Below are 26,700 nucleotides of genomic sequence, written 5' to 3' on the forward strand. Positions count from 1 at the left end.
AGGATCCAAGTCACCTCCTGTCATACTTGGGGGTGCCCATGGGTGCTGGTGTCCCTCTGAGAGAAGTCCAGTAGCAGGATGGGCAGCCCCCCAGAGTGGGGACAGGGAGAAGGTGCCACTACCAGCTTGCTGCCAAACCCTCCTTACACCAGATACACACTTCTTCTCACACCTCACCCACCTTCACAGGAAGCAATTACACAATGAAAACTACTCTAAGGGAGTGAAGTATTTGCTGTCTAGCAAGTCTCTTCCAGCTGGATCCTTTTCCTGACAGATTCAGTCCCCGTTCTGCTCAACGGGTGTATACAGGAGGGTAGGGCTTTGCTTATCCAGAGGGATAATGAAACCATTGTGGGCTGGCAAAGGATGTGCATTCTGGGGCCACCAACAACTCCAAGAATAGTGCTGCAACTTGCTCTAGAAGTCTTGGCTGAAGTAACTGTAGCCTCCTGGGGCAGTTGACTCTTCCCGGACATACTGCTGTGGTGGGAACGGTCCGACAGCCGGCACTGCTCCTGGGATCCTGCACATTGAAGGGAGAAAGAAGGAAAAAAAGGAGACAATGTCACAAATGCTCTGAAATGTGCCAGCTGCAATCACTGCTCAGCAGGCAAGGCTGTCAGCAGAGCAACAGCCCACTGCAGCCAAGGCAACAACTTGCCAGAAAATCTTCCAAGTGAATCCTTGCTCTCTGTGCCTGTGTGTAAACAGACACCTTTAGCATGGTAGAATTAGCTGCGGCACAGCTCAAGGACTGCTAAAAAGCTCCCATTACAAAGCAAGCATCCTGCCTCTCTTCAGGCTGCAGAAGCTGGAACAGGACTGCACAGCTGAATCCAGAGCAGCCTTCTGAAAGGGAGTTGTGTGGTTGCAACAGCTCCAACAATAGCAGTGTCCTTAAAGAGAACATTCATGTGTGTGTGGTGGGAACATTCTCAATGTTATCTCTCTAGAATGGGATACTTCCTATTCACTGATCTAGTTGTGCTGTTCGAGAGCTGGAACATCCCTGGGATGAAAGATGTCTTCCCATCAAGTACTCCCCAGAGCTGAGGGACCAGGAGGCTGTTATTCCATAGACAGGCAACAAGAAATCCCAGTTTTCTTCCAGTCCCTTCTGGGGAATCTGGCTGGGAGCCTGCCCTCCCTTCAGGTAGGATTTCCTAATACCCCTTCCTTCTAAGAAGCTTTCTATGCAACCCAGGCTCATTACTGCACCTCTTTTAGTGAAGGCTCTTAAATTAAAGATTGGCAGTCTCCAGAACAAGTATTTTTGGTGTTAATCATCTGGCAGCATAATTTTTTTCAATTAATAATATATGCAGGGGATGCCATTATTTAACTTGCCAGCTGTAAGAGTGAGTTCAGAAATACAGTCCAGGTTTCTGGAGCGTGCTGACTATATGCCAAATTTTAAAACAAGCAATCCCAATGGAGATTAGAATAGCAAGCAGATCTCCACTGAGCCAGTCTTTAATTAAATTAAAATCTCAGTTGTTAAGAGAAGCTGTGTTTAATAGGTGTCAGGTTCACTGCAAAGGTCTGTGCTGAGCTGAAGTATTAGGAACCAAAAGCAACTGGAGGCACTTCCACCACGGCAGCACAACTGGGCTGTCTGCAGAGGGAGCTCCTGGAGCAGAGTCAGGACACACAGAGAGAGCCTGCACAGACCCTGCTGCTCTGTTTGGAAGTCAGCTGGAAACACGTGCTCAAAACCGCATTTTAGGTTATATTTAGGTCATCGATTTGAACAGCAAGGCTGGAAACACACTTAGACAAGAACATTACTTACTGATTCTTGTGTTTGAAGCCACTGATGTGAGCTTGGTACTGCTCTATGGAGTTCAGCACTATGTTACATGTGCTGCAGGGGTAGCCCTTCCCAGCTGAAACAGACAGCAATGTTAGCATACACAGCTAGCCAATTCCCGTGCCTGAGTTAGAAACAAGCAAGATACTCAATCACTTGATTTATTAAACTACCCTAAACAAAGACAAATATCAGTCAACAATCTGACCAGGCAGGGAGATCACAGAATCCCACTACCCCCCACCCGTGTATCAGCCAGTCACTGCAAGGGAATCACTAAGCCAAAAAAGCTTCCCTGATGAGAACATGGTTTGTTCATTGCTAATACACACACACATGTTCCCTACAAACAGTTCACAGTATAAGGCATAGTAAAAATTTCAGATATGGACCCCAAACCCCAAAGGTTTTAACTGCCTTTGCAACTCCACTTCTCTGCCATATTCCTACTTCTGCTGATCTGGACATCTCAAAACAGAAAACAGGAGATACTGAATTTGTAAGCTTATAACATTTCAATAAAAAAGGCAGCCAGAGAAGATTACACCCACTGTCCAGCTCCACAATGCAGCATTTTGCTAAGCCTTGCTGAGGTGCCAACTGAGGATATTAAGCTCTGTCCTCCAGCAGTTTGGTTACAGTCAGTGGATCAGTTAACTGCGAGGAAAAAAAAGTTTCCAACAATAGTGGTACTTGACAGGATCAATGGTTTTGTGTAACATGACAACTCCAGCTGGGCTGAAAGTTCAGGAGGTCACAGATACCAAAAAGGCAAGTATGGCAGCACAGGAGTCTGTAACTGGGAAAAATTCTGGCAGTTGTCCTCAAGATATTCAGTGTTCCTGAATTTTGGCTCACTGGGGAAAGGCTTTGATTGGGAATCTCACAAGAAAACATTTCCTTAAGGTGAAAGACGAGACGAACCCCGGGTGGGAAGAGCAGTAAATCACTGGGAAGCTCAATTCTGGATGTAGCAGAGGCTTCACCACATGGCTGCTGCACCTCAGATATTTCAGAGGTGTCTCCAGTGGGACATTTGGCTCTCAAAATGGAGCTGGATCTGAGCAGTAAAGGCCAGAGGAGCTGATACAACCGTCAGATCTCTTCCCTGCACCATCAAAGTCAAGGTTTCTCTGTTGCAAACCCATCCAACAGGTGCATGCACAAAGCTGTCTAAACCACACTACTCAACCCTAAACCACTTGTTCGCAAAGAACTAAGCAGTCAACCACCTCAGTGTTACATTTGCAAAGAACACATCTTTATCTGCTGCAAGTCAGGTCTCAGCAGACGTTTAGGGACAACTGTGGCTACTGGCACACAAAGGCAGAGAGTGGGACAAAACATCCATGACTGCAGCCCATCTCATCTGAGAAGCCCCTGATTATAGCCCAAGCTCTGAAACCTTTCCTGAAGAGCTGAAGTGCCCCGGAGATGTGACTACATATTCCTGTTCTGCTGGCACTTCTTGGGACACATCAATCACACAGGCAAGGGCACTGCCCACCTACCCAGGCAAAGGCACTGCCCACCTACCCAGCCCGCCTGGGCTGGAGCTCCTGCCCCTGTCAGCGCCTGAGTCACACTCAAGTGGAACCATTCATCAGACCCCACTAATTAGGTGCAGAGCAGATGGGTAACGTGAGATACCGAGCACCTTTTCCATCTCCCACACGGCCACGCAATGTGGGAGAGAACATTACTTGGCTAATTGAGCCTCATTTGTCATAAGTGCTACCGGTATCTAAAGGTGGCCTGCAAAGAATTAGAATAATTAATCTTCTGCTTGTGTGGGTTTTTACGACAGAGAAAGAAGCCCTTAATGAAGATTTTAAGATGATCTGTCTGCTTATTATTTACCTCAAGTATCCAGCAGGTACTAAGACTTCCTGGCCCAAAAGAAGGCTGCTGGGAGGAACAAAGGAGTTTTCTGTGAGTGCCTAATGCTTTCACTGGACTCAGAGGGCTTTCATCACGTACAAGTGCTCACAAGCAGCAGATCATAAACCAAAAGAGTTTTAACTGTCTGCCTAAAGTTCCTCCTTAATAGCTCTGGGTTTTTTTTTTTTCCACATTCCTGCTTGCTCCAGAGAGAGTTGCATTAGTTCATCAGATGGAAGTGCCCACACAGAGGCAGAAAGGCATTCAGGGAGAAATCTTTCTGGCTTTCATGTGCTTTGAAGCAGCAGGTGCAGTTAAACCTATTCCTTCCATCTCTGGCTAGTCCCCTCAAAGACAACTTTTAAGCATCAAATGCCACTTTTATCTTTCCATTTTGGATGCAATCACCTAACTAGAAACAGTACTGGCCAAAATCCCTGGATTATCTGCAGAGAATAAAAAGGACACGTCCCCGATTAAACAACACTGCATAACACAACCCAAAGCTTGTCACGAGTAGCTACAGTCTAAAACATCTGCTGCTGGGGGTTACAACATCAACCAAATCAATCTTAGGGTATCTAATTAAGTTCTTCATCATGAGCAATACTCCCCTGCTCCCTCCACACAGACTCTCTTGTCCAAAGGTCTGTCAGACACATTCTGCTCCTCTCCCACCCTGCTCTTCAGCTGGTTATCAGCCTCCCTGTTGAGAACTCACCCATGAAGGATGATGCTGGTGCATCAGGGGTTCGGCCATAATGCGCCATCAGCTTGTGTTTGGTCTCCTGCTTTCTGTGCTTCTTGCCTACATAGTGCTGTTTTGCCATAAGGGGGTTGTTGAAAGTGGCATGGCAGAGGCTACAGAACTTGTCCGGGTCAGTAACGTCCTTGTTCTCTTCATTAGAAGATGCAGTAGAGGTGGGGAGGGCAGCAGGGTGTTTCTGTGGGGGCACCGTTTCTGTAGGGTGAATCCAAACTCCCGGTCAGTCTCAGAACTCAAGAGGTAAAATCCAGTTACTTTATTTCCTCCAAACCCACATTAAAACTGGTAACACATCACATCTAAACCCCAAACTAGCCAATTCAAGATACCTCAATAAATTAATGATTTTCCTACCTCTACCCTTAACGCTGCAGAATTTAAAGACGTGGTAACATAACTCACAGTATGCCAGGAAAACTTTCAGGTTTAAAAAATCCAACAGATTTGCATGTTTCTCCTTCACACAGCATGACTGTATTCAAGAAACACTGGGTATGAATGAGCTTCCACGTGCTGTTATCATCTCCCAAACAGAACATGGCCACAAGCCCTTGCACAGCAAAGGCAGTGGGACTCTGGAAGCACCATGCAGCCACAGGACTTGATCCTGAATTCCTAAGGAGTGTTGCCTGACACACAGCATAAATGGGACTAGGTCTGACACAATGAATCCACACAGGGAAGCAGCTCTTCTGTTTGGTGGAGAAACCTGCACCCTCTCACTCCAGGGTGCCAAAGAGCAGTGAGTAACCTGCTAGGGATCAGAGAGCTCCTCTCATGCCAGCACCAAAGGCACATACTAGACTGCTCAGTGAGCATCCACCTCTTCCTGCAGGCCCAAATCATACCCAAAAGCAAGGGCTACAAAGAACAAGAAGATCCCGGAGGTGGCTTTGCTGTGCACACATTTTAACATAGTCATGAAGACATGCTGGGACAGACAGTTTCTGCCTGGAAGATCCCAGGAGTCAGGTGTCTGGGTGACTCACAAGCCCCCATCTTGGAATTAGCACAAGCTGCCATCGTCAGGTGCACTCAACGGCTGTGTTTTCCTGCTGTCCTGACCTGCTGCAGCTCCTCTGGCCCAAGGCTACCCCTACCTGCCCTGCACAGGGGGTGTCACTCCCCGCCCACCAGGACTTTCCAGCAGCTAGGAAAGAGGTTGGACACACAGGCAGTTACACCAGGGCAGACAACATCAGAACAAGCACATACAGCTCCCCAGCTGTATTCTCCCACTCCCCAGCGATCTGCAGCTTTTAGATCTGTGAACCTCAGGGGCCACGTTGTTGTAGCTGAGCAGCCCTGGGGAATTTGCCATATCAGAGTTTCACCAGTCACTTCAGTCTCTGTAACCTTTTAATGAGCATCATACCCTGTGACAGGCGTTTTTACATCTCAACATCACAGGCCTGGTCCCTGCATACAGGGATGGGTACAATCCTGTATGGGTAAAATCCAGCTGCATTTCCCCCAAACAAAGCAAAACAGAAAAACACACAACCTCTTGCCAATGCCAGCCCACTGAGCAGGCTGACACAGCCACGTCTCTGGAGGAACACGGCTGGCTTACTCTATTTCATGGCAAAGAGCGCACACTCTTAAAAGAACTCACATTTGGGGTTCAACAAGCCTTTCCGCAGCCCTTTGAGACAACGTGAAGGTGCTGCAGACACTCATACCTTCAACTTTGGGGGCCTGCTGCTTCATGTTCTTAGCATGAGTCTTGCCCAGGTAGTGAGATGTTGCCACGGCCGGAGAGGAGAAGGTCATGTTGCAGATGGGACAACACTTGTTCCTGTCCTCCCCATTGCTGCCTTCCTGCTTGCTGTCCTGTGCACAGAGAACCACTGAGTTGCTGAGGCCGGGAAGGACCTCTGCAGGTCATCCCATCCAGCCTCCTGGTTTTCAGGAGAAACACTACAGTTTGGGGGTCTAAAAAAAGATCACTGAAGACATATGGGTGTTAAGTTGATTAAGTGTGACTAGGTAGAACTTCCATGATGCAGTATCACCCTCTCCCTCCCTGGAGAGTGTTCTTGCACCAGATTACTGTTTTTAACCTGTTGGCAAACACTCCAGGCAGAGGGGCAGCTCTTTCCTGTTTTAGTTAAGGACAAGGTTAATGTGTGGCTGCCAAAACTGGACCACACAGCCTTGTCCCCTGCAAGGTGTGAACTGAGCAGCACAAACATCATTATCAGCTGGGTCATCTGCAACACAACACCAGCTGAGGAGGGAGCTGCAGGCAGTTCTCAGCCTGACACTATGTGCAAAGGCATCTGCTGTTATCCCCCAGCTCCCTGCAAATGCCAGAGTTAGGGATTACAGCTGAAGCAATCATAAAAGTAGAATCTGTTCCCTAAGGGAGTCACGGGGCAGACAGATGGCTGAATGGAATGTGGGCCTTTACTGACCAACAGGCTCCAGCTACCAGCTGAGGGAACCTAAACAAGTAAAATAAAGAATGCATCTGGGAAGAGAATTCCTGTGGATGGTGAACCCAATGTGCTCTGAGTGATGTTATGCAATAATGCTCATGACAAGCTGTTGCTCCTGTTCTTTCTCTGTCATTTCCAGCAAGATTATCAAAATGAGAAACACATTTGTTTAAATGGGGAGGACAAGCTTGAAGAGTCTGTCTGAGTGGGGAGGGCAGCAGGAACTGGGATATGGCCTGGTGAAACACCTGCCACTAAGCTTCTCAGCTCGCACAAAGCCCCTTCTGAGAGCATTTTCCTTGTTCACTTACAAGGCTGTTCAACTGCCTTCAGCCCAGCAGATCTCACTGAGCTGTATTTAGCTCTGGTGGATCCTGCACTCACAAAAGGCAAGGATGGATCAGGCTGGAAGGGACCACAGTGGGTCGTCTGGTCCAACTTCCCTGCTCAAGCAGGGTCATCCCAGAGCACTTGGCACAGGACTGCATCCAAAGGGTTCTGGAATACCCCTAGTAAGAGCTGCTCCACAGTTCTGGAATAACCCCAGTAAGGGAGACTCCATGCCCTCTCTAGGCAATCTTCCAGTGCTTGGTCACTGCACAGGTAAGAAGTTCTTCCTCATGTTCCGGTGAAACTTCCTTGGATTCAGTTTCTGCCTGTTGCCTCTTACCCTGTTGCTGGGCACCCCTGAGCACAGTCTGGTCTATTCTCTGACACCCTCCCTTCAGACAATTCACAGAATGAGAGAATCATTAAGGTTGAATAAGACCTCCAAGATCATCAAGTTCAACTTCTGACTGATTGCAACCTTGTCAACTAGACCAGAGCACTTGAGAGCCATGTCCAGTTATTTCTTAAATACGGTGATTCCACCACCTCCCTTCCAACACCTGACAACCCTTTCAGTGAAGAAATTCCTCCTGATGTTGAACTTAAACCTCCTCTGGCACAACTTGATGCCATTTCCTCTTGTCCTGTTTCTGATTTCCTGGGAGAAGAGCCTCACCTGGATACTGCCTCATGACAGAGAGTTGTAGGGAGCAGTATCATCTGCCCTGAGCCTCCTTTCTCCAGGCTAAACAACCCCAGCTCCCTCAGACGCTCTTCACAGCACTTACCCTCTAGATCTTAAGACACTGATTGTAGACATTACTTTTAGACATTGATCAGGTCTCGTCTCACCTGCTTCACCTCCAGCTTCATCTTCTTCCCGTGGGCACCCTCCTCCCCACCGTGGATGGACAGGTACCGTCTCACCTTGTTGGCGTGTTTCTTACTCTGGAGAAAGCAGAGAAATCCCCGCTCAGTGCCTCGCCGAGCCCGGGGCTGGGCTGGGGCGGAGGCGAGGGGCTCCTCTTCCCTACCTGGTAGTGAGCCAGACGCTGTGACTCGGAGATGAGCAGGGCGCTGCACACCTTGCACTGCGCCTCGGTGAAAATGTGTCCGTTCTCCCGGATCAGCCGCTCCACTGTGGAGTGAGGGCGTTGGGACACAAAACGGGAGCGTCAGCGGCCCGGTGAGACCCCGCGATGCGCGGGCCGTCCCTGCTCGGGATGCCCCGCATCTCGCAGGATCCAAAGGGAAACTAGAGGGAAACTCCTGGGGCCCGACCACCCGCCCGCTCCCCGTCTCGCCGCCTCACCTGCCTCTTTGCCCACCAGTGGCCCCGCAGCGTCCCCGTTGCTACCGGCCCCGTCCGCCATGGCCGCCGTCGCCGCCTCACGCTGTTCTCGCGAGAAGCCGCCCGCGCGCCCCCTCCGCGCTTAGCAACGGTAGGGTGGTCTCCCGCGAGAGCACCGCACCGTCCAAGGGAGGCGGCGGCGGACATGTTGGTTGTGGGCACAGATGTATTGCGGGCAGCCCCGTGGCGGCTCGTTTTTGTGGGTACTTAAGTGGCGCAGCGCATCCTTCTCCAAAGGAAGCGCCGTCCGAAATGAGTAAACAGCGGGACTAACACCTCAGAGCGAGCCGTCCGGGCCCGCTACCCGCCCGCCACGGACATGGCGCTGCCCGCTTCAGCACCCCGATGACAACGTGAGACACAGCGAAGCCGCCGCCGCCATCTTGGGTGAGGGCAATGAGGCCTCCGCCGCCAACTTGAGCGCGGGTGCGGGACCCGCCAACCGGGGCCGGCGCGGGAGACCCGGCGGGGAGGTCGCGGGCAACGGGGCGGCCCGGGCCCGGTGAGTACCTTGTGCCCTGCGGGGGATGCTGCTGCCCCGCGGCGGGTGGGCCCCGGGCGAGCCGCGGGGCTCCCGGGGCTGCGAGGGAAACCCTTTCCCTCGCCCGGGGCCTTTCTCCGACCCCTGCCCTCGGGCTGACCTCCCCCAGGTATAACCCCCGGTCCCCGCCCCCGGCGGCCCGGAACCGGCCGCCAGCGCTGCCCCCTGGGGAAGGGACACCTCCCGTCCCCTTCTAAGGGCACTTCCTCTGTCTCTTGCCTGGAGGGGACCCAGGTGCTGTGCCTGGGGCGACCCTGGCACTGCTTCTGAATCGTTCCCTGGGGAGAGGACCCGACAAGCGGAGCTCTGCCTTGGCCACATCCCCTGAGATCGAGGCGCTCCTGCCTCTCCTGTTCCTCTTGCCAGGCCTGGCTTCCTCCCCTTTTCCCGGGGCAGCCCCTGCACGCTCTCTTCCCACAGGTTTGCCCACCTGTGGCTGATCCCCTTCCCCAGAGCTCACCCGTATCCCTCCTGGCATCCCTCATGCTTCTCCCTAGCTTATCGAGTGTCCCTGACCTCACCCTTGTAAATCTCCCTGCAGAGCCCTCCGTGCCCCAAGGGAAAGGACCGCGGGTGGGTTCTGGGGCGAGGATGGCTTTCCCTCCGTGTACAGGGGGGGAAACATTTTCCTCCCTGTCCTTGGAGGAGAGGGATGCTGCGGGCTGGACTGGAGCACTGGAGCAGGGAGCATCTCCCGGGATGCTCAGCAGCCTGTGCGGATGCACCCGGCCGTGTGTGGCCTCTGCAGTGCCCGTGTCCCCTCTGTGCACAGCCAGCTCTTGAAACGGATCAATCCTGTAAACAATTTCCCTCTCCCCGGGGCGCTGCCAGCCCTCGTGTCCTGCTCACGGAGCATCAGCTGAGCCCTGCGTGCGGGGTCGAGCCGAGGGTCCGGGGATGATATTTCCATGGAAGCGTGTGGTGCTGACCTGCCTGAGCACGGGGAGTGTCGTGCCTCTGCTTCCCGAGGTGGGGGGAGTTGTTTACAAAGCGACAGCCTGTGTCTCAACGACTCAGGAACTCATCCGGGGATGAGAGTCATTCATTTTTTTTGGCTTGGTTTTTTCGAGCATTTTTCAAGCTGTCACAGCTTGGCAGGTCTGTAGCTGCAGTGTCAAGATTTAGAATTATTCTGTCGGTAATTGCTTTCTGATTCATCAAAATGATAGATGAGAAGGAAAATGACAAATAATCATAAGTTGGGGATCTTCAAGGATATCCCTAAAAATGTGACTGGAGAAGCGTGGCATGTGCGAGTTCCTTGTCAGGAGGTCACCTTTGCTGTCAGAGCATTTACAAAGAAATTCTCTTAAATTCAGAGTTGAAAAAAAAATCTGGATAACTGCAAAATGAGTCTGCAAACTGGACTGCAAAGGTAATTTTAGATAATTCAGTCTCTGGCCTTTTTTTTTTTTTTTTTCTGGGTTTGAAAGCAGGTATCTTCCCCTCAGGCACTCACAACTATCTTTTCCAAGAGTGCTAAAAGCAAAATATGCTCAACTTCGCTTCCTGAAGAGGAGGTCTATGCTCTGATGCGTGTTGTCTTCCCTGAGCTACACCAGCTTGTCTAATAAAAGCCATTACTGCTCTCCTACTCACAGCCTCAGACTAGCACAGCTACAAGTGATCTCTTACTTGTCTTGTTCCCTTAGTTACAGTTTCAGAGACTCTCTTTGCCACAAGTCCCTTCATTTTCAGAAGCGCTGTGGGAGTTGTGTGGTTACATCTCTTACATCTCCTCTTTTCTCTCCTTTAAATGTTGAAGGTAGGTGACTCATCATAACTTCAGCTGATATTTCTCAGTGATCTCTTATTTAGCGCAGAGCACCGAGCAGAAGATGTATCACAGAGTCAGAGGAGAGATGGTGATACCGGCATGGATTTAAAAAAAAAATAGAAAAAAAAGAAGCAGCACAGCAGTTGTTTGTTGCTGTTGCTTTTGTTGTGGGGATAAAAAGGTTTATCTCCAAAGCCTCAGTGACCCTGTGTGGGCCCTTCTATGCTCCTCACGGCATATGAGTGAGTGGTTTTTCAAAGGTGAGGGAACATTCTCCACCACCATGCATGCCCATCGTGGGGGCAGCTCACAGCAGCTGGGTGGCAGCTGGCTCATCTCCCTGAGCAGGGAGGGCAAAGAGACCATTTGGAGCAAAAGATAAAAAAATTGGAGAACATATAGTGAGGATATTCCAACGACACTGGAGTTCAGCTTAGCTGGAGCTGAACAGCTTTGTTTTTCAAGAGCCAGTGCTTTACCAAAAGCAGTGCTTGTTTTTATTTTCCTTTCCTTAAATGGCTTGAAACTGACAGAGAGCAGGATTAAATTAGTTATTAGGAAGAAATTCTTCCCTGTGAGGGTGGTGAGACACAGGCACAGGGTGCCCAGAGAAGCTGTGGCTGCCCTATCCCTGGAAGTGTCCAAGGCTAGGTTGGGCAGGGCTTGGGGCAGCCTGGGACAGTAGAAGGTGTCCCTGCCCATGGCAGGGGATGGAATGAGATGATCTTTAAGGTCCCTTTCAAAGCAAACCATTCTATGATTCCTAAACAGACAAATACTGGAGGACTGCAGAGGTCCTTGCAGTCACTCTGGCTCATTGTGCAACCCATGACTGCCCATTTGTGCAACATTCTGCTTTCCGAGGGCTCAGCAAACCTTTGGTGCAAATCATGACTCACCAGGATAATCGCCTTTTGTCTCTGGGCATGTGTGTGCATGTATTTGCAGAAGGAAGGCTGCAAATGTAAGGAGGGAGCGTGAGTATTCCTCACCTTGCTGCTCGGACTGTAGATGGAGCAGTGCACTGCTGTTCTCGGCGCTGATGGGGATTTTGGCCTTCCTTAGTGTTTCTGTACGCAGTGGCTGTTTGCTATTTTGTGGTGTTACAGAGAAGGGTTTGGCTCTATCCTGGGTGATGCAGGGTTTCTGTTGCATCTTGTCTTACTCTTATTTTAGATCTCAGCACACATCTGAGCTATTTCAGTGATCTTGAAGGAAGGCAGAGTGATTCTGTGGAAGGACACTGGTCTGGGATCCAGCCAACTTAACTTGCATTTCCAGCTCTGCTGTTCCCTGATGTGGAACGAGGGGCTTGTTGTTCAGCCTCTGTCTGCACATGTTTAATTGAACTTCAGCAGAGCTGGTCATGCTCAGCCTGCTTTGTAAGGCTCTTTTACATCACAGTTCAAGAAGCACTGAATGTTATTGTCGAGCTACTAGGCAAACAGCAAGCACAGGCAGGAAAGGGTGATTTAACTCTGTGCCATCCTGCTGCTCTCCTTTACTGAGATCTCTTCCCAATCCTCTCCTCTGAGTTCTTTTGGATCCAGGCAGCTAATGCTTGCTGTGCATCCCTCTCCATCAGCCTATGGGCTGCCAAGAGAAAGGATGCTGAAGTACCAGTTTGCATTGTGTGGGCACCTGCCCTCAATTGTTCCATGCACTCAGGTTTGCACTAATAACACTCAGCAGGTTCCTCGCTGCTCGTTCAGTGCCTTCGTTAATGCGGATGGTTTGGGCATGTCTGGATGGAGTTCTTCCGGAGGCTGCTGCTCATTGAGAAATCCGTACTGCCAGATAAACCTGTTGTCTTGTTTCCAGCCTGCCTGCTGCCATTGCCTGTGTTTTCCCTGTCTGGAGCAGCCATGCACTGAGCTGTGCAGACGGCAGGACAGCATCCTTGAATGAATAATGCCTTTCCCCCTGGTTTTTATCAAATGCAAAACCTGACAAAGGGCTGTGCTGTGGTGGCGTCTTGGTCTGGTGTGCAAATATCAGCTTGATCCACTGCCACAGCCTGGTTTGTTTTGGTCAAAATGTGGGGCTGAGGAGGGGAGGTTTTGTTGGAGGGTGGGAGACCTGCTGTGAAGTAATTCTGTGGAGGAGTTTGCTGATGGGCTTTTAGAGGAAATGCTCATTGCTTTGGAACAAGGCATTCAGAGTAGCTTTGGTCTGTGTTGCTGTTCCCCTGAAACCCCTTTTTAGCAATCAGCTTTAATAAAGTGTTCTTAACTAGATGAGTGGTGACTGGTGCATGTGGCTCCCAGTAACACTAAATCCACCACGCTTTGTAATAAGGTTTCAGTGCCTGGGGTCTTTTGCCTAAAAATAGCAAAAAAAAAAAAGTGTGTTAGGGGAAATCTAAATCAGAAGGAAACAAATGGCTTTTAATCTTTCCCTCTGTTTCAGAGTGAAGGATGCCGAGGAGGAAGAAGCCTGCAGAGGGCCTGAAGTCTGGAGGTCAGGATGGGGAGGAAGAGGAGGAAGAGAAGAGGAACCCAGCCAATGCCAAGAAGAAGCGCAGTTTTGTGGATGCGTTTATTGTTATATCCGACAGTGACGGAGAGGTCAGTGATGGCTTTGGGGTACCCAGAGACTGTGCTGGGTCCTGCTGCTCCAGGACAGTGCCAGAGCAGCCCTCACTGTCGTGCTGGGGTCAGGTTTTGCACTGAGGGTCTTGTGCCATTCCTTTTCTTACATATGAGATGAATCAAATCCTATTTGACTAGGAAATGAATGGTGTGCTTCGTGAGGGTGAGTTATGAGTCTGGGATTTGATAACCAAATCCTCTCAGAACTGAATCTGAAACGTAATTTAAAAGTAACCTTTCCTCAATCCCTTTACAAATCTTTTTTTCATAATTTTTATTTGATTGATTTCCAGCTAAACCTTAGAAACATGATTCTGTATTATGTGCAAATAGATAAGAAAATGATTCAGAACTCAGGCTTGTGAGTAGCTCAGAGACAGGCAGTGTCTGGTAAACTGATTCTGAATTACAGGAGCCTGAGTTTGTAACCCAGCTCCAAAGGGTGTAAAGGTGAACGTGGTGTGGGAGTACCTGGCGAAGGCATCAAGGCTCAGATCACTGATCCCAGCGTCGGCTTATGCACATCAGCATTACCCTCAAGATTGAAATGTCTGTGTTGGTTACACAGGCGGTGGGATGAGCACGGGAACTCCTGCCTGGGGGAAACCCAGAGCCCTCAGAGTCTGTGCCTGACTGAGTGAGGTACATGAGAGGAAATTATTACAATCAGTGTTTTTATGCGTGACTCTTAAGGCTTTGCTCTGTCTTGCTAGTGATTGGGGATCCTAAGCTGCTTTTTGTAATTCCACCATTTTCAAAAGCATTTCAGTTCACTCTCAAGCTGTAGATCTTAAATCAGGTCCCTTTTGCTCCCACATCTGCAGTGTGCTGCTCTCCAATAAGGCGATTATCATGTGAGGAAGGGAAAATCACTAGAAATAAACAGTAAGAAGCTGTAGGGCAAACGATATTGGATGTTTTTTCTTCACATTGTCTGAGTTCTTTCCCATTGGGAAATTCCCTGAAAGAAATGGAACATATGGCAGTAATAGTTCAGTGGGGTTAAACCCTTAGCTCTGCAATATGCTAAGTTAACTTCAGATGTCTGCTGCATCACTGGCCTTTATTGTGAAACCTATAAGGAAAAAAGAAATCAGAAGCTATAAGAGCTGCTGCAGTACATAAAAGATCAGGACCTGTTATTGTCTGCAATTATTCATCTCAATGTGCACGTATCTGAAAAAGAGAAACAAACGTCTCTTAAAACACATCTATAAAAAGGTTAGGCTCCCTCACTGTTCTGTAAGTTTGTCTATAAACAATAAATTCCGATGGCATAATCGGTCATATTACAGAAAAGGATATGCTCAGAGAGGCCGTTAAAGAGCCAATTAGGTTCTGTTTAAGTGACAACAGTTCAGTCAGTTGAATGAGTGGATTTATTCAGTTCAGTCTCTTTCTGAGTCATCAGCTTCCAGATCCAGTGCCACAGTCTCTTGTCGTGTTGTTTTCTACAAAATCAAACGCAAAACTGATTTACTTGGGATCTCAAAAAAATAACTGTCTGCCTTCTGTAACTGTCTCAGCTCTTCAGTGTACATCAAGTTGAATTTCAATTTTGAATGTTGTAACTGTTGTTCTTGCACTGGTAAGACCTTGTTGTGTGTTCAAGAAGAGGTGTGGGAAGCTCAGATCAATAGCAATTTTAGAGAACAATACATTCTCAATTAATCTTGCATCTGTTAGGACATGGTTCCTTATGAATCAAAAGCTACAAGGACAATTTGGGCATCATTGATTCGATGGCTTTCTTCCTTGGCAGTCTCTTGGCAGGTATCTATAGAACAAGTCCCTAGTTCTGCTTCCAGACCAGCAGATCTTGTAGCAGCTGCACCTGGAAAGCCTCCAGCTTCTCACTTTTGATGATCTTTGGCAGACTGCCTCTCCCAGGAATTTTTCAGTCATGCTGGATTATCAAGCTCATCCATGTTATTTTGCCAAGTTCCCTTTCTTTGCTCATGTCTATGCTGTGGCATCTGCAGAGCTGCATCAGAAAAAAGTTTTCTGGACGTGAGGCTTTCTCATCTCTGCTATATATAATCCTGGATTTGGGGAACACTTCTCTTTTTTTGGAAAGGGTCAGACAAAATAAGAACAGTCTCTCTGGCTCTGCGGAAACCAGAGGAGATGACCTTCTTTGTGCAGACTGTGTCTCTGAAAATGCAGACATGCCAAATGAGTAGAGTGGTTCCCATCTCCCTTGGCTGTTTAATCCCACAGGGAATTGGTTGCCTGTGCCAGAAGATGGATGTTCATTCACAAATACACAATATTTCAAGTAGTGCCCAACAATGCTCTCTCTGAGCATGACAATTCCTGGTCTCTTGAACCTCCTGCTTGCCTTGGGCTGTTGGTTTGACCCCTGAAGCCATGTCTTCAAGATGATTGTTCTACAGCACAGGGCCTGGCCAAGCATGAACTCTGAGCACAGCCCAAAAGTTATGCTGTCCTGTTAGACTGATCTGCAGCTTTTAGTGCAGTTGATCCCCAAATGCTGCTGATCTGGTCTGGGACCTTTTGGAAGGGTCTTTTGCCTGGATAGATCCTTTGGGAGCTTTGAGAGTACCTGCCTGCACTTATAAAGTTGGCATCAAGTCTCACAAGCTCTTTCTGCCAGATCCATCAGCTCTGCCAGCCCTTGGGGAACATATGACAAGACTCCAGGGTGATGGTGCCATCTATTTCTGCACGGCCTGTCTTCCCTTCGGTGCGGAACATCCCTTTGCCTGAGTGTTCCTGTGTTGGGAGATACTCACAGTCGGGGTAATCAGCAGCATGTGTTGATGTTCCAGATCAGATTTTGGCTATGGTGCAGAAGGAGGTGTGTTTAGGCATTGGCTGGAATACCCAGCCACTGCCCTATCCTGTTTCCATCAGCTGTGACAGTGGATGCTCACCTCAGGACCAGACATGGCCTGAGGGACATCTTGCTGTGGAGAAGATGGCACTGGAAATGTCACAGCCAGGATGGCAGTGCCCACCTGTCATAGTTGAATCCCATCCAGCAGCTAAGTAGCAGGCAGCTGCTTGCTCACTCCCACCCCATGGTGAGGAGAATTGTGGGGAAAAAAAGTAAATCTCGTGGGTTGAGATAAGAACAGCTTAATAATTGAAACAAGATAAAATATAATAATACTATTAATAATCCTAATGATAATATCAAGAATAATTGTAATGAAAAGAAGAGAGAGAGGAACTGCTTTTTATCAGGAGCTGGAGTGATAGGGCAAGGAGGATTGGGTTCAGACTGAAATGGGAGAAATTTAGGTTAGATATATGAAAGAAATTCTTTACTGTGAGGGTTGTGAGGCTCTAGAACAGGATGCCCAGAGAGGCTGTGGATGCCTCGTCCCTGGCAGTGTTCAAGGCCAGGCAATGAGCATCCTGGTCCTGTAGAAAGTGCCCAGGACATGAGGGTTGGAATGAGGTGATCTTTAAAGTCCCTTCCATCCCAAACCTTTCCATGATTCTGAGTAAAACCCAAGAGAAACCAGTGACACAGTGCAGTTGCTCACAACCCACTCAGTGATGCCCATCTGAGCAGCAGTCGGTGTCTCCCAGCCAATTCCCCCCTGTTTATACACTGGGCATGAGGTTCTGTGGTGTGGAATATCCCTTTGCCCAGTTCCCCCAGCTCCCTGTGCACCTGCTCACTGCCAGAGCACAGGAAACTGAAAAGTCCTTGATTAGAGTAAGCACTGCTTGGCACCAACTAAACCATTGGTGTGCCACCAGCATTATTCTCGTACTAAACCCAAAACACAGCACTGCACCAGCTACTAGGAATAAAAATAGCTTAATCCCAGGACGCCACCTCACACCACTGACCATCTGAGCGAAGCAGATCCACATGGGAGTATTGCTGCAGTGCCCTGCTGTCTCCATGGGCTCTGCTGGTGCCAAGGGACCTGGTGCCTCCATCTCCCAGAGGAGAAAGCAATGTGAGTTGCTTCTGGAGGAGGCTTCATGGCTCTGCTGAGCTCACTTGTTGAAAATCAGATTGATCTGATTCCAGGCTCCTCAGAGCCCAATAAAAGCCCTTTTTCCTACAGAGTCCTTTCTCCCTGTGTCAGGAACTGCGTATTCTGGCATGAGCCCCATTGTGTCTTGTTGTTCATCTCCACTTCCAGCAGGTTTGTTCTAATGAGCAAAGCTGAAACAGATTCTGAGCTGAAGTCAGAGACTAATAAAGTAGGGTGAGATATTAATTTCAGCAGCAGCCTTGGCAAGAGCCAAACATGGCAATTCCAACATCTAATTGGCTTTTAAAAATAAATTAGTCTGGTTTTCATCTGCATATTTCCCATGCAGGATGTGTGGTGTTTGGCTGTGCCCTATTGTTAGATGGTCAACTGCTGTTGAGCAGTAAAATTACCCAGACCTTTTGACTTTGCAGTCTGCGCTGTTAGGGGTGGAGACACTCTGCTGTAGCCTTTTCTTCCCTGAGTCAGTAGAAGCTGATTTCTGTGGTTTATCATGTGGATTTGAGGGAGCAGGATGTGGGATGCTGGCTACTGGCTTCCATTTATGGGTTTTTAGAAATGAGTGGAGCTGTATCTGTTTCTGCTGGCAGAGTCAGCTTCTCTTAAGTACGTGCAAAAGCATTTTTAAAATGGGAATTTGATTTCCTGCTGTCTGGTGAAACCAAGCAGGTTACAAAAACAAGGAAGAAGAATAGTGGCTGCCTTCCACTAAATGTGTAAGGAATTTGGAAACCTGTCTATTTCTTGATCTGTGTACAATGCTAACAGTGAAATTGCTCATAAGAGAGCATCATAAATTAAAGTGCAGAGCCTGACACACAGGAAGAAAATTTGGGTTCCTTCTGGCCGTTATGCCTTGAATTGACAGCAAAGGAGGAAGGATGCTCTCCAGGCTGGCACTGAGCAGAGGTGTGCAGTTCCTACCTCGCCTCCGCTATAATAATTAGTTTCCCTTGGAAGATGTGTGTTGGAGATGACCTTGTAACTAAGAGTATTGGCTGCAGTTTGGGAATATTTTAATTGATTAAGATTATTTTTGGACTAGTGATCTTATTAGAAAGGCAGTTGGTTGAGTGGCCCCTTGAGTTCCTATTATCCTTGTAGATAGATGAGCATTAAAAGGTTGGGTCAGGAAGAGCAAGCCCTGTTGTCTTGTCTGAATTTTCTTGGCCCCTTCTGTTTCTACCATTCACGCCTGCATTTATGCAGAGTACTCTGGGGCCTGTGGGGCTTTCTCCCAGCAGAGGTACAAACAGCCATAAATCCTAATTAAAAGGTATGTTTTATTTTCTGGGTTTAAAAATAAAGAAGACTTAAGAATTCTTGGAATTGAGATGTGTGTATATATTTTGGCCCATCAGGATTAATTGGATTTGCTTCAGCGGTTCACTGTACCATGGCTTCTCAGTAGAATGCTGCTGAGCAATTTAAGCATCTTTCTCGAATGTATGAGGTTCGTACAACACGTGTCCTGCAATAATTTTGCTCCTGCCACTGATGTAAATGTTGAGATTCTTCAGGACCAGCGTGGGGACACGAGGCACGTACTTGGCTGTGCCGCGGATCCGGGCAGCGCACCTGGCGCCGGGCGCTCTGTTCCCCTCGGAACCCTGGAGGTGTTTGAGCCCTGTGTTGTCCCGTGGTGTGTGTTGTAAGTGTGTGTCTCTGTGCACAGAGCAGGCACTCACAGCCCTGGAAAGTTTGGTGTGCTCGTAAATCATATCCGTGCCCTGGAAGAGAGCTGCAGATGAGAGTGTCAGGGTTGACCTTCCAGCAAGTGCGGGAGTGATGAGGGGAAGATTGATGCCTGGAGAGAAGAGCTGGGGATTTACAGAGCCTGTTAGGATTAAATTGCCCCTGTTTTAAGCTGGGGTGGGTTTAGCATTGTTAGACAGGGTTTTGGGGGAGGGCAGGAGAGCTGTTGCTGAACCTCCTCCAGTGTATAATCCTAGTGCAATGCTGCTGTGATCCCATGGACTGTTCCCCATCCCCTGAGCTGTGAGCAGCCCACAACGTCAGCATGGGGCTGTTGCTGCAGACCAAGGCAGGGCAGTTTGGGTTGAGAGATCCCATGGCTTATGGAGAACTGCAGAGGGGCACTATGCCAGGGCCCTGGAAGAGAGGATTTTACCTCCTGAGCAGGAGCTTGGCATCCATCTCCTAGGAAGAGAGACTGGATGTGAAGCAGCCTTTTGGAGACATGGTGGCAGATCTTGGAAAGGGAATACCTAAACCAGTCTGTGGGGAAGAGAAGGAATCAGTCACAGAAGAAAACCCCTTAGGCACAAGTGTGAGTGTGTGTGGACCTGCCAAGCATGATTGCTGCTGTGTTGTGAGGTGATTCTTAAGTCAGTGGAAGTGAGGAATGGTGTAGGTATTAGGGCATGTAAAAGCTGTAATGTATTAAGGTTTCAGGAAACCACCTAATAGTATGTCTTGCAAAATCTTAGTTGGATAAATAATTTAATTTGGTCTAGATAGCAACATTCCTGGATTGAAATCCTGCTAAAAGACTGTCAGTAAGAGCTGCTGATGAACAAAGGAGAGGCTCATCTGGGGGAGATGTAAAGCTGAGGCCAAGAGGATCAATATTAGGTCTGTGTGTGTTTTAACATCCTCATTAATGATCTGTAAGAGGGAGCAAGTGGTGTATATAGATTAATAAAAACTACCGATAACACTAAAGCTAGAGATGTCTTCAACAAAGCTCAGCACAGAGGTGCAGTCTGAAGGACTTCACAGGTTCAGAAACATGGGCAAAGGACAAAAGAAATGGATGACAATTGAAAATAATCAATGTATCTGTTTGTGTTAAAGTAGCCCAAGCCACGTTCCCCTCCTTGAACCCTCCTTTTGGCAGAGGAGGTGGAATGAGGCACAAGCATGTGGCTGATGTGTCTCATGGGCAGCAAAACTCAAAGCTGCAGAGGGAGCAGTGCAAAGCTCATCCTGGCCAGGCCTCTGCCTGAAACACTGGATTTGATTCTAATCCTACCTGATTTAGAGAGACAAATTGGAAGGGGTCCAGTGCCAGCCTTGGGTAATGTGTGTGCCTGTGCCTAAGCTGTTAGGACAGCAACTTGCAGAAATTTGTGTCATTTAAGCCTGTGCCCATTTGTGCTGCAGTCTTTGTGCTTAAAGCTGCACACATTTAAGTTGTTCGTGGGAGTATTGTTCCAGGGAGCCTCAAGACAACAAGTTTCTGAAGGATTCAAGTTTCAAAAATGAAATATTTGTGGCAATACTGCCCAAAGAAGCTGTGGAAGCCCCTCAAAGTGTTCAAGGCCAGGTTGGATGGGGCTCTGAGCACCCTGGTCTAGTGGAAGATGTCCTTTCCCATGGCAGAGAGTTGAAATGAGATGTTCTCTAAAGTCTCTTGCAACTCAAACCAATCTTTGATTCTATGAATACAATGAGAGAATAGCATGAGGAGAAAATACAGCTGGCCCTCCTACCCTCAGGGTGCATTGGTGTGGGTCTCCAAAAATGGCTAGGGCTTCTAATTTTGATGACCTGGCATTGTCTGGGTACATTGCCATAGTACTAGAAGCATAGCAAGAAACAGTCCTGGCTTAAAGGTGTATGATGCTCAGTTAGAAAAAGGTTCTGTTTTTCTATTCTGAGTGCTTCAAACATCAATGTCTTAGCAAGGCCAAACAAATTCTCTCTGAAATCATGGGTAGCAGGTGCAGTGCATGGTGGTGACTGGCATGAAGTCTATTGTCTCTCCTACTTCTCTGTTTATGTCAGTCTGTAACTCTTTTTGCTCGTTATGCTTATCACACAGCTTTTAATAGTTACAGAATGTGTTTGAATTACGTTTGAAATTCAAATTTCACACAAATAGATGCTTGTTCTTGAACCAGTGTTTGTGTCTGAGTAGTTGGGGGGAGGGGGCTGGTAGTAATTCTTACATATTGCACGCACTCACCATGTTATTTTCCATTTCAGCAGGAGTCAGAGGAAGAGAGTGAATTGCAAAAGAAGAGAACAAAGCAGCTGGATCGAACGAAGTTTGCTGCTAAAAGAAAAATTGCACGTAGGTCTCAATTGTGGGGCTGGGGAAGTTGTCTGGTGCTGAGCAGCTTCTGCTCTTTGTGTTAGAGATTATTTCCCTTGCAGCAAGGCTGTGACATGGCTGGGGATGCAGAAGAGACCCTTCACAGGGCTAAACTTTGCACTTCCAAAATAAACGTGTGAGAGTGTAGATACCTCACTGGGTTCAAAACTGTCTGAGGCTGATCTGAAAGCACCGTCAGTCACAAACTGCTTTCCTGTCCAGGCCCCTCTGCTCCTGTCTGTCCCTGAAACATCACAATGCTTTGACCCGACAGCTGCCGCTCAGGAAGGATCTGAGTTGCAGCTGACAGTTCTCTGAAATCATCAGCTCACAGTGTGGGGGCAGCCAGAGCACCAGCAGCCAGCAACGCTGGGCATCATAAGGAAGGGTGTTAAGAGCCAGGGATTTGGTTGATGTCATTTTGCTGTTATATAAAGTGTCGGTGCAGCCTTGTCACAGCGCTGTGTGCAGTTCTGGCCTCTGCAAGGACACAGTGGTGCATCCAGAGAAGGGCAGCCCAAGTCATGAAGGAGTGGAACAGCTGCCTGGTGAGGAGAGACTGGAAAGCTTGGGGCTGCTTTGTTAGGAGAGAAGGGTGGGATCAGAGTTCCCATTGGGAAAGCAGTGCCTCAGCTGAGCACAGAGCTGTTGTTTACCAGCTCCTGGGGTGTATCAGTGGAAATAGCAAGAAATAGAAAGGTTTAAAATGGGTGAAGGACAGTAATGCTTCACACAGCATGGGGTGAACTCCTGGAAGTTTGTGTCACAGAAGGTTGTGGAGAGGTCAGTATCAACAGCTTTAATAAGGTATTAAATGCATTCATGGACAATAAATCTGTGAACAGATGCTAAAGGCTGGGATGTTCCCACTCATATTCTGATGTACAGGCAGGAGGGCCCACTGAACATGGCCAGCGTACCTCTGCTCCCTGTAAAGCCCTACATGTTACAGCAGCCAGGCCCCAGAGGGTCCCCACTCGTGTTCCTGTGCTCTGTGAGGCAGTGGTCCATCCTGCATGTAAAATTCAGGATGTTTTAAAATGGGAGAGATGTTGCCTCCTGCAAAACCCAAAGCAATCACTGAACAAAATGGAGCACGCCAGTGCTCTGCAAGCAGCAGCAGTTGGGCTTGTCAGTCCTCACAGGGCTTGTGTGAATTAAATTGTTTTTAATAGAGGCCTAAGGCCATAGCACAGAACAGCCCAGCTCTTTGTGGGAGCTGCAGCCCACTGTGCATGTCTGTGCTGAACAAGTAAGATAGCAAAGTCAGAGATGGGGAAAGAGTTCTTTTTCTTATTCTTCTTTTTCTCCCAAAGGAAACAGAACACCAAATTAAAGCTGAAACCCCCCTTGGAGATGCCACTAAAATGTGACCAAGCATATGGTGCTAAGAGCAGGGATCTGCTGAAGTTTGATGTCCTCGTTGCATCATTGAACATGTAGGGTTTCAGGAGCTGCTGCTGTGCAAAAGGTGTTCAGTGTGCTCCAGAAAATCCACAGGAGACAGGGCCGGCTCTCCAGACATTCTATACCAGAGGAGTTCTGCTGTGTTTCTAGGAGTTGAAATTATTGATAATAGTTTTTCTTTTCCTGGGGCAAAAGCTGCCTTTTTTTATTTCTTAGTGTGCTCCTCTGAGTTTGGGGATGCCTGGTACCTCATGGTCACAGAGTGGGGGCTTATTTAAGCACATGTGATGGGGGGGCTGTTCTCATTTGTGGGAAGCTATAATTAGACTTTTGGTGTTTGCTCTTAGGCAAATTAAGATTTGAAGTAGTAATTATTTTTCCCAGTGTCTTTAAATAAATTCTTTGAATTGCGAGGCAAATTGGTCTTTTGTAAAGATTGGGTGCTTCTGGGTAGAGCAAGTTCTTTCTCCTCAAAACTGGAAAATTTTGGATGTTGGCAGGCACTCGTTCTAAAGCATATCCTCCCTTTTTTGCTTTGTTGTGGTTTTATTAAATTTAACCTAAAGCCATAACTAAAATATATCTGTGACGTTTCATCCTGACAGGATAAATGGAAATACAAAACCTAAAGAAGTCTCTCTCTCTTTTTTTTCCGGAGGAAGTCGGTGCTTTAAAGCACATTTGAATGTTTTTACTGTAATTGTACTTTGGATATGTAAAAATACCGAGATCCCGCATTTCTGTTATTTTTGAGTAAATCTCTTATTAGTAAGTGTTATAACTACAACTAGTGGGGTTTTGCATCTAATTCACTTTGCAAATGTCAAAATGGAACATAAATCGCTTTGCAAATTGCCGTATTAGCATTTAAAAAGGTTCTGAAATGGTTTAATTTGTTTAGGGCTGCCGTATCTTAAAAACAGTTTCTCTCTGACCCCTCCTTCCCATCTGCGGGTCTCTTGGATGCCCCGGTCCCCAGAGAGGCGCTGGGATTTCCTGCTGCGTTGGGATGGACGTGTGTGATGAGAGGATTTTGGAGTGTGAGATGCAGAATTCCCAGCGCTGGTGCTTCCCCCTGGGAATGGGCTCCTGCAAGGCAGGCGAATGATGAGTGTGAGCTGAGCATCGGTCCAGATGGAGAGGGGTGGTTTCTCCCGGGATCTGTGGAGCCCCTGCCACACACTCCGAGCTCTCTGCCCAGCTCTGTTTGCACACAGTGGTCGGGGGCTAACGCAGCGCTCTGGGTTTCTAATCATCATAAATTATGACGGCTGCAATCAGCATCAAGTTTAATAAAACACACAGTGCTGAGAAGTGATCAGTCCTGGAGCATCAAGTACCGTCAGCTCCGCTTAAAGCAGGTCAGGTCTGCTGGAAGTCATAAGCAGAGCTGCTCTTTGCTCTCCCCACAGTAATGCCAGGTGGATTTAAACTCGAGTTTTCCCCATCTCCAGAGCACCTACTCAACTGGAACGTGCACTAAGTGCATCTTGTTTGTCACTGGTTTCTTTGCCAGAGGCAGCATTTGTCTGGCACATTCCCTGTCCCCAGAGGGGAAATTGCTGTGCCAGGGAGGGAGAAGAAAACAAAATGTACAGCAGTAACTCGCCAAAAAAATGTTTCTTTTTATTAAGCTTCATGGATGTTGATAGCCTGAACTGGCAAACACTCAGGCCCCTGTTGAAGCACGTGGAAAGTCGTGTGTTGCAGGGTGCTGATCATGTGCACCAGTTTTCCTGCACATGTCTGAGTTTGCAGGATCTGGCCTGATTGCTGCGATGGTCTGAGCAGGAAAACAAATCAGCACACACTTTCTGAATGCTTGGAAGGTGTTTGGTGTTATGGAAAAAGAAAAGACTGTATGTAGCACTAAGTGCTATGGTCTGGATGACATGGTGCTGATTGGGCAAAGGTTGGACTCAATCTCAGAGGTGTTTTCCAACCTAATTGACTCTGTGATATGCTGTTTAATGCTGCTGTTCTTGGGGCTGGGAGCTATTGCCATACACTGGACTGTGCTTTCCATTAAAGGATGCTTGTTTTTTCTTTTTTTTTTTTTTTTTGCCCTGGTCCCTCCTGGCTGTAACATCACAGAGTGACTTTGTCCAAGGACAAAAGATCCCCATGAGCCCTGAGAGCGCTGCAATCTGCTTTCCCTTCAACCTCTTTCTTAATTTTCAAAGGAATTACCCCCCACCCCACCCCAAACCAACAACCTGAAGCTAAGTGCTGTTTTACTAGGACACATAAAGAAATCTGAAGGTAATCAGTCCAAAAATGCTTCAGATCCTGCTGCCATCATCCAGGAGCTGGGGGAAGGGCAGAGCAAAGCTCTGCTCTGTGGATGCTCCTGGTTGCAGCAGAGCTGTCATGGGCAGGCTGCGGTACTGCCAGAGCACAGCTGCACCGCTGTGTTTGGGTGGCAGCTGGTAGGGAGGGGATGGGATAGAAAATGGGAGCCTGCAACTTATGAATGCATCTTTACCCAGGGAAACGCCTGTCTCCAGAGCTGGCTGCAGTGCAGGCATGTTTTGTGCTTGGGCAGCCTCCCTGTTCAAATGGCATGTCTTAAAGATGTTGTAGCCTGTCGGAGAGCGCGAGCCTTTGGTTCATGCATGAGATGGCGCGTGCAGGATTCTGCCTGGAGGAGGGAGCGGGTTCTGAAGGAAATCTGTCAATTTGTTTCGAGTGAGAAGATGTATTTTTCAGCTCCTGAGAGTGCTGTTGAGTTGTTTTTCAAGCTGCACTCCATTCTGCAGACATTGTGTATTTTAAGCAGAGTGAAAGTGTTGGATTGAATCTAAGTAAATAAGTGTTTTCCAAAGTAACTAGCTGCTTTGTTTCTACATAGCCAGTCTAGACTTTTGGTTTGATTGGAGCGAGGAATATTTCAGGAATAAATTTTCTGCTGAAATAGCAGTTACAACTGTAGGAAACCTGTTTCCCATGCATGAGTGACTTAGTGATGCAGTGGAGTGGTGATGTGTGCAGAAGGGGGATGTATGCATGTGAAATATCCTCTATAATACCACCAAGCAAGTAATATTATCCTCCACAGAGCTTTCCACCTGCAGCTCCGGGTGAACAACATGTAGCTCTTTTTCTCTTGGGTAGGTCTCCTGTGGTATTGCAGGTAACTGTGTCAGAAGAGAGTGAGATGTGCTACTCAGTTAGTAAAAAAGTGTTTTAAAGAAGATGTGTTGTTTATCCTACCTTGCCTCTGAGCCTATCTGATACAAAAATGAGCACACTTTAGAAACCTTTGGAGTCCTTTTCCTCTCTCCTTGAACATGCATTCTGCAGCTGCAGTGTGTGTTGTTTGATGGCAAATAAAATGTCATGTTGCAGTTAATATACTTGGGGAATGGGAGCTTAGATTGCTGTACAAACCTGAGGTGAAGTTCCTGACCTGAATTACCTTTCTCATTTAGTGTTGCCTGCTCCAGTTTTGGTGACACCTTTTCAGGACAGCTGAGGTTTAGATAATTTTCTCTGTATTCCTCCTGTGGAGGTGGGACTCTCACCCATTTTTCCCTACATGCTGGATGTTCACTGAGTGTTTACATACACCTGCAGCTGTGACTTGACATTATCCTGTTTCTTCTGCTGTAGAGATGACTGAAGAGGAACAATTTGCACTGGCCCTGAAAATGAGTGAGCAAGAAGCTAGACAAGTGAACTGTCAGGAAGAGGAAGAGGAGGAGCTCTTGAGGAAGGCCATTGCTGAGAGCCTTAGTGTAAGTGCACTTCTGTGAAGAG

The 26,700-nt window shown here is 47.9% G+C and overlaps 2 protein-coding genes across 19 annotated transcripts in view; one reads left to right on the forward strand and one right to left on the reverse strand.

The window, feature by feature from the left end:
- Positions 1 to 211: 211 nt before the first annotated feature.
- On the reverse strand, positions 212 to 8,690 carry ZNF346 (zinc finger protein 346). The gene is made up of 7 exons (XM_023935835.2): positions 8,544 to 8,690; positions 8,266 to 8,369; positions 8,084 to 8,179; positions 6,143 to 6,293; positions 4,416 to 4,655; positions 1,796 to 1,889; positions 212 to 526 (listed from the first exon to the last, which is right to left on the reverse strand). The coding sequence occupies exons 1-7, from the start codon at positions 8,602 to 8,604 to the stop codon at positions 421 to 423; spliced, it is 852 nt and encodes a 283-aa protein (XP_023791603.1). The 5' UTR covers positions 8,605 to 8,690; the 3' UTR covers positions 212 to 420.
- The window catches only part of UIMC1 (ubiquitin interaction motif containing 1), a 39,928-nt gene continuing 21,893 nt past the window's right edge, over positions 8,666 to 26,700 (forward strand). For 7 of the 18 annotated variants that reach the window (XR_015276847.1, XM_086852326.1, XM_023935834.2 and 4 more), the window contains exons 1-4: positions 8,970 to 9,084; positions 13,310 to 13,467; positions 21,426 to 21,513; positions 26,554 to 26,678. Coding sequence is in view for 14 of the 18 variants with exons in the window: in XM_086852326.1 (XP_086708452.1) it covers positions 13,318 to 13,467; positions 21,426 to 21,513; positions 26,554 to 26,678 (363 nt within the window). In the remaining 4 variants the exon portion in view is untranslated. Of the gene's footprint in view, positions 9,085 to 13,309; positions 13,468 to 21,425; positions 21,514 to 26,553; positions 26,679 to 26,700 lie in introns of all 18 variants that reach the window. The other 11 variants (XR_015276850.1, XM_086852324.1, XM_086852325.1 and 8 more) reach the window with 6 other exon arrangements.

Source organism: Cyanistes caeruleus, chromosome 15 (genome assembly GCF_971803275.1).
Source record: "Cyanistes caeruleus chromosome 15, bCyaCae1.hap1.1, whole genome shotgun sequence".
Taxonomy (NCBI): domain Eukaryota; kingdom Metazoa; phylum Chordata; class Aves; order Passeriformes; family Paridae; genus Cyanistes; species Cyanistes caeruleus.

What these genes read in the sequence shown, in the direction of transcription:
- ZNF346 (XM_023935835.2), bottom strand. Translation starts at nt 8,604, where the DNA reads ATGGCGGACGGGGCCGGTAGCAACGGGGACGCTGCGGGGCCACTGGTG. An exon ending in ACTGGTGGGCAAAGAGGCAG is followed by an intron (nt 8,370 to 8,543) that starts GTGAGGCGGCGA and finishes CTCACTCCACAG; the next exon opens with TGGAGCGGCTGATCCGGGAG. An exon ending in AGCGTCTGGCTCACTACCAG is followed by an intron (nt 8,180 to 8,265) that starts GTAGGGAAGAGG and finishes TGCTTTCTCCAG; the next exon opens with AGTAAGAAACACGCCAACAA.